The following is a 5,455-nucleotide window of genomic DNA, read 5'->3' as shown; positions in this document are numbered from 1 at the left end:
CCCCCCCCCCGGATCAGATGGTGCCTATACCGTCCCTGCGTGGGGGAAGTTCTGGCTGGCCCTCATGAATGTCTACTCGTGGGAGGGGCTGAACCCGGTGCAGCCGGAGCTGTGGCTCCTGCCGTATGCCCTGCCCATTCACCCCGGCCGGTACTGGTGCCACACGCGCATGGTCTACCTGCCGATGTCCTACTGCTATGCGCACCGGATCACCGTGCCCATCAACCAATTCATCCGGTCCCTGCGGGAGGAGCTCTACCCGGGGACCCCCTTCGCCAAGGTGGATTGGATGGCCGCGCGCAATGCCGTGGCCGCGCCGGACAACTATTCCCCCCACACGCAGGTGCTGGACTCGGCCTATGTGGTGCTCGGTGGGGTGGAGGCCTGCATGCCGCCCTTCCTGCGGGCTCGCGCCGTGGAGGAGGTGGCCATGCTGGTGCGCGCGGAGGACGACAACACCCGGGGCATCGGCATTGGCCCGGTCAGCAAGGTCATCAACATGGTGGTGGCCTGGCACCGGGAGGGCGCCGACAGCGAGTGGTACCAGATGCACATGGACCGCGTGCCGGACTACCTGTGGATGGGGGCCGACGGTTTGCGCATGACCGGCACCAATGGCTCGCAGCTGTGGGACGCGGCCTTCTATGTGCAGGCCATGATCAGCTGCGGGGCCGAGGCCATGGCCCTGGACCCGACCAACCGGGAGGCCGAGTCGGTGCGCGCCAGCATGAATGCCGCGCTGCGCTTCCTCGATCAGACCATCGTCCGGCGGGATGTGCCGAACCATGCCCGGGTCTATCGCGAGCCCTCGGTCGGGGGGTATCCCTTCTCCACCAACCACTGCGGGTGGACGGTGGCCGATTGCACGGCCGAGGGCCTGCGCGCGGCCATGTCCCTGCAGTCGCAGCGCTTTGCCCCGCGCGGGATCTTCCGCCACCGCGACCACCAGGCCTCGATGGACCTGCTGCTGGCCCAGCAGAACCCGGATGGCGGGTTCAGCTCGTACGAGCCGCGCCGCGGCCCGACCATCCTGGAGGCCATCAACCCGGCCGAGGTGTTCAGCGACATCATGGTCGAGTACAGCTATGTCGAGCTGACCAGCGCCTGCTCCCAGGCCATGGTGGAGTTCCGCCACCACTACCCGGAGTACCGGCCCCAGGACATTGGCAAGGCTCTGGAGCGTTGCTACCAGTTCATCCTCTCCTCGCAGAAGCCGGATGGCAGCTGGTACGGGTCGTGGGGCGTGTGCTTCACCTATGGCGGCTGGTTCGGCCTCGAGGGGCTGGCCACCTTCCAGCAGTTCTACTCCAACTCCGAGGCCTCGCGCCGCGGCTGTGACTTCCTCCTGGCCCACCAGAATGCCGATGGCGGCTGGGCCGAGTCGTACCTCGTGCGTTTGGATCTGGGGGGGGGGGGCTTTTCTGTGTCTCCTCCTCTTCCTTTTTTTCTTTTGTCTCCCGCCGCCCCTTCCAGCTGTCCGCGCCACTGACCCGCCCACTTTGCGTCTCTTCCATAGTCTTCCTCGGAGAAGGTGTACCACGGGCTGGAGCGCTCGACGGCCGTTCACACCGCGTGGGTGGTCATGGGCCTGCTGGCTGCCCGGTGCCCGAACACCGATGCCATCAAGCGCGCTGTCAAGGTATGTGCCTTTCTTGGGTCTCGCCCCTGGTGGGCCCGCCGGGCCCCCGCATCATTCTTTGTGCCCGCCCCCTGCTGCCATGTATTTTATGCATCTCTATGTGTATGTGTGTGCGCGCCTGCGCGCAAGACGAGGATACTAACGCGCGAGGCACTTCACAGCTTATCATGGAGCGCCAGCTGCCTGAGGGCAACTGGCCGCAGGAGTCCATCGTCGGCAACTTCAACAAGAACTGCATGATCAGCTACCCGAACTACACGGACGCCTTCTCCCTGTGGGCTCTGGGCCGCTTCAACCGCATTTCCAAGCATGACTTCGACTATGAGGCCGAGTTCCAGAACCGCATCCGCTCCAACACTGCTCCGGCCGGCGACCCTTAATAAGAGGGCTGCCAGGTCCTGCTCCCTCTCCCGCCTTCCCCCAAACGCAGCGGGGGGTGTCACATCTGTCCGGGCCGGAGCGTGGCGGGTGGACTCCTATCCCTGTGCACCAGTGTGGGGTTCTGCGCTCCCTCCTCTCTCTCTCGCCCTGCCCTGCTCTCATGCATGCTGCCAGGTGAATCTCGGCCCTCTCTTCCTCTCCCTCTCACCCCCGACAGGAAGAGCAAGGGGGAAGGAGAGCCAAGCCGACAGGTTACCATCCGAAATACACACATATGTCTTTTTTTCTTCTGCCTGGACTCCATTTTGCCGGACATCTCCCCGCAACAAGGGGCCAACTCGGCAAAAGCGGGAGCTCGCATACACGCGGCACAGGGCCCACGAGGAAAGAACGTCACAGCTGTAAAAAGGGGCGGCAGTTGGGGCGGGAGCGGGAGGCGGGGGGCCGGGGGGTCATGGCCAGGCCAACACAGCGCCGCTTGACGCGACAAGAAAACCGCCCGAGGGGCGGCATTTGTGCACGCGTCGGCCGCCGGCGGCGAAGCCGCGCCATTACGAGTGCGAGACAGTGCGCTTGGCCTGCGGCTCGTCAGAATCGACCACGGCCGAGGCGGGGCGCTTTTTCCCGGCCCCGGCGCTTGAGGTGGCCGAGGCACCGGAGTGCACCGCGCGAATGTGACGCAGGATGCCGGCCGTGCTGGCGTCATACTGCTGGAGGATCTTGCTGGCCTCGGGGCAAATGTCCCCGGCGGCGGTGGCGGCGGCGACCCGGACGGCATCCTGCACACAGGGGAGCAGGTCATTGGCCATCTTCTTGCCAAGCTCCACGCCCCACTGATCGAAGGGGTTGATGTTCCAGATGGCCGCCTGCGCCAGGACCTTATGCTCGTACATGGCCACCAGGCTGCCAAACTGGAAGGGAGTCAGCTTGGGATAGACGATCGACGTCGAGGGCTTCGACCCGGCGAAGATCCGGTGCGGGGTCAGGGCGTCACGCTCGGCCTCGGGGAGGTCTGGCGGGCGGCGGGGATCCCCCGGAGGGGGCGCAAAGTCAGCAGGGGAGGGACAAGCGCCAGGGCCAAAGGAGGGAGAGCAGCCAGCAGGGGGGGGGGGACCAAAAAAAACGGGCGGCGCACTCTTCATGTCCGCGCGGACCTGGGCCTCGGACTTGCCCATCATCAGAGCCGCCGTCTGGGCCAGGAAGTTCGACAGCAGGAGCTCATGCTGCTCGAAGGGGGGGTTGATGCCCTGCGCCGGGGCCAAAAAGTCGCAGGGGATCAGCTTGGTACCCTGGTGGATGAGCTGGAAGAAGGCGTGCTGGCCGTTGGTGCCAGGCTCGCCCCAGATGATGGACCCGGTGGAGTAGTCGACCTTCTGGCCGTCGAGGTTGGTGGACTTGCCATTGGACTCCATGTCGCACTTGAGGCGAGACCAAAGGGGGAAGAGCGAGGCGAGGAAGCGTAAGCATAGGGCGGAGGGGAGGGGGGGGGAGCGGGCTCCGGCGAGCGGGCGACATGCACGCAGGCAGCATCCGACCGGGGCGCATTCAAGGTGCCCAGGCGGGATGGCGCAGGGGAGAAAGGGGGGCACGGGAGGGAAAGGCCCCTGGCAGGCCGGGCGTGTGTACCTGCTGCAGGTAGGCCGGCAGACGGGCAAGGTACTGGTCATAGGGGAGGATTGCGTGGGTCTGGGCGTCGAGGAAGTTGTTGTACCACACGCCGAGAAGGGCCAGCACAAGCGGCACGCACTTGCTCGGCTGATCGATGGTCTCAAGGAAGTGCCGATCCATGAAGTTGGCACCCTGTGAGACCCACGGCCATCCATCGGGCGGGGTGGGGGCATGGTACGAGAGGGTGGGTGAGTAGGCCCGAGGCCGAGGGACAGAGACAAAGAGCCAGAGTTAGAGTTGGGGGGGGGGGGGGGGCGGGGAGCGCGAAAAAGAGCAAAGGGACTGCACGGCGGGGCATGCACTGGGCTGCACAGCACCACCAGCTCGGCCGAAGGGGAGGGGCGGAGATCACGCACGTCCAGCATCTGCTCAAAGTGGTCCATCCCCACAAAAAGGGCAATCGACAGGCCGACCGCGCCCCACATGCTGAAGCGCCCGCCGACCCAGTCCCAGAACTCGAACATGTTGGCCGGGTCGATGCCGAACTCCTGGCACCCGCGCTGGTTGGTGGACAGGGCCACGAAGTGCTTGGCCACGGCGGCCTCCCCGGCGCCGGAGTGCTCCAAGAACCAAGCCTTGGCGGCCCGGGCATTGGCCAGGGTCTCCTGCGTGGTGAAGGTCTTGGAGGCGATGATGAAGAGCGTGGTGGCCGGGTTCACCAGGCGCAGCACCTCGGCCAGGTGCGTCGGGTCGACATTGCTGATGAAGTGCATGCGCAGGCCGCCCGAGTGGCCATAGTGCGCCAGCGCCTGGCACGCCATGGCCGGCCCGAGGTCCGACCCGCCAATGCCGATGTTCACCACGTCGGTCATGGTCTGGTCGGAGTGCCCGCGCCAGGCGCCCGAACGCACGCGCTCGGTGAAGTCGCGCATCTGAGCCAGGACCCGGCGGATGCCGGGCATGACGTCGTCGGCGCCGCCGGCCCCGGCGGCCGAGACCACGGCCGCCGGGTCCCGGCAGCGAAGGGCCGTGTGCAGAGCCGCCCGGCCCTCGGTGCGGTTGACCGCCTCGCCGCCGAGGGTCCGCCGGACCGTGGTCGCCACCTTGGTGGCCTCGGCCAGGCGGCCCAGCTGCTGCCAGACCTCGGCATCGACCAGGTTCTTGGAGAAGTCCACCAGGAACGGGCCCTCCGGAGTGTCCAGGCTTAGGGAGAACCTTGGGGGAGACGACGAACCGAGTGGCGGAAGGGGGGCAGAGGGGCCCGGGGGCGGGGGCGGGGGCGGGGGCGGGGGCGGGGGCGGGGAGGCAAACAAGGAAGACCGTCAGTCGGGGAGACGCCGGCAGCCGGGTGCATGTGTGTGCAGGCGCGGGCCAGGGGGGGCCACAGGCAACGTACTCCCGGACCCGCTCGGGGGTCATGACGCTGGTCAGGTTCATGGGAGCCTTCTTCAGCTGGGCCGCCGACTCGACGAGGGCCTTCCACTCGGGGAGCTCGGTCAGGGGGGTCTGCTGAGTCATGGCTGGGGCTCGGGCAGGCAGCGGGACCGGAAGGGGAGGAGGGGCGAGAGGAGGAGCGGGAAAAGGGAGACAAAGCAGAGCGGGGTATGATAGAGCACCTCGGACTGCGGGAATTGGTACGGCCGGGGCGAGTCCCCCCCGGAACGACAGGCCCGGGTCTTTTATTGCTCGCTCCCCTCCATGCAAGAGGGCGCCGGGAGGGTCGGCCCCGGCCCCGGCCCCGGCCCCGGCCCCGGCTCGATCGCAGGGAGATCGGCCAGATCCAGGCGACCTGCGCTGGCCGGGGACAGCGCCAACCCCCCCCCCCCC

At 67.2% G+C, this 5,455-nt stretch overlaps 2 protein-coding genes across 2 annotated transcripts in view; one reads left to right on the top strand and one right to left on the bottom strand.

The window, feature by feature from the left end:
- H696_01531 (hypothetical protein) overlaps positions 1-2,019 on the top strand; it is a gene marked incomplete at both ends in the record, with an annotated part of 3,152 nt that extends 1,133 nt beyond the window's left edge. The window contains 3 exons of the mRNA XM_009495428.1: positions 18-1,390; positions 1,517-1,639; positions 1,801-2,019. Coding sequence (XP_009493703.1) covers positions 18-1,390; positions 1,517-1,639; positions 1,801-2,019 — 1,715 coding nt within the window. The remainder of the gene's footprint in view (positions 1-17; positions 1,391-1,516; positions 1,640-1,800) is intronic.
- Positions 2,020-2,571: 552 nt separating this feature from the next.
- On the bottom strand, positions 2,572-5,146 carry H696_01530 (glucose-6-phosphate isomerase; the record flags this gene model as incomplete). The annotated part of the gene is made up of 5 exons (XM_009495427.1): positions 2,572-3,032; positions 3,156-3,438; positions 3,647-3,820; positions 4,045-4,843; positions 5,025-5,146. The coding sequence occupies 5 exons, from the start codon at positions 5,144-5,146 to the stop codon at positions 2,572-2,574; spliced, it is 1,839 nt and encodes a 612-aa protein (XP_009493702.1).
- Positions 5,147-5,455: the final 309 nt, after the last annotated feature.

This window comes from Fonticula alba, assembly GCF_000388065.1.
Source record: "Fonticula alba strain ATCC 38817 unplaced genomic scaffold supercont2.2, whole genome shotgun sequence".
Lineage (NCBI taxonomy): Eukaryota > Rotosphaerida > Fonticulaceae > Fonticula > Fonticula alba.
Note: the sequence above shows the minus strand (reverse complement) of the source record. Positions and strands in the feature narration are given on the sequence as shown.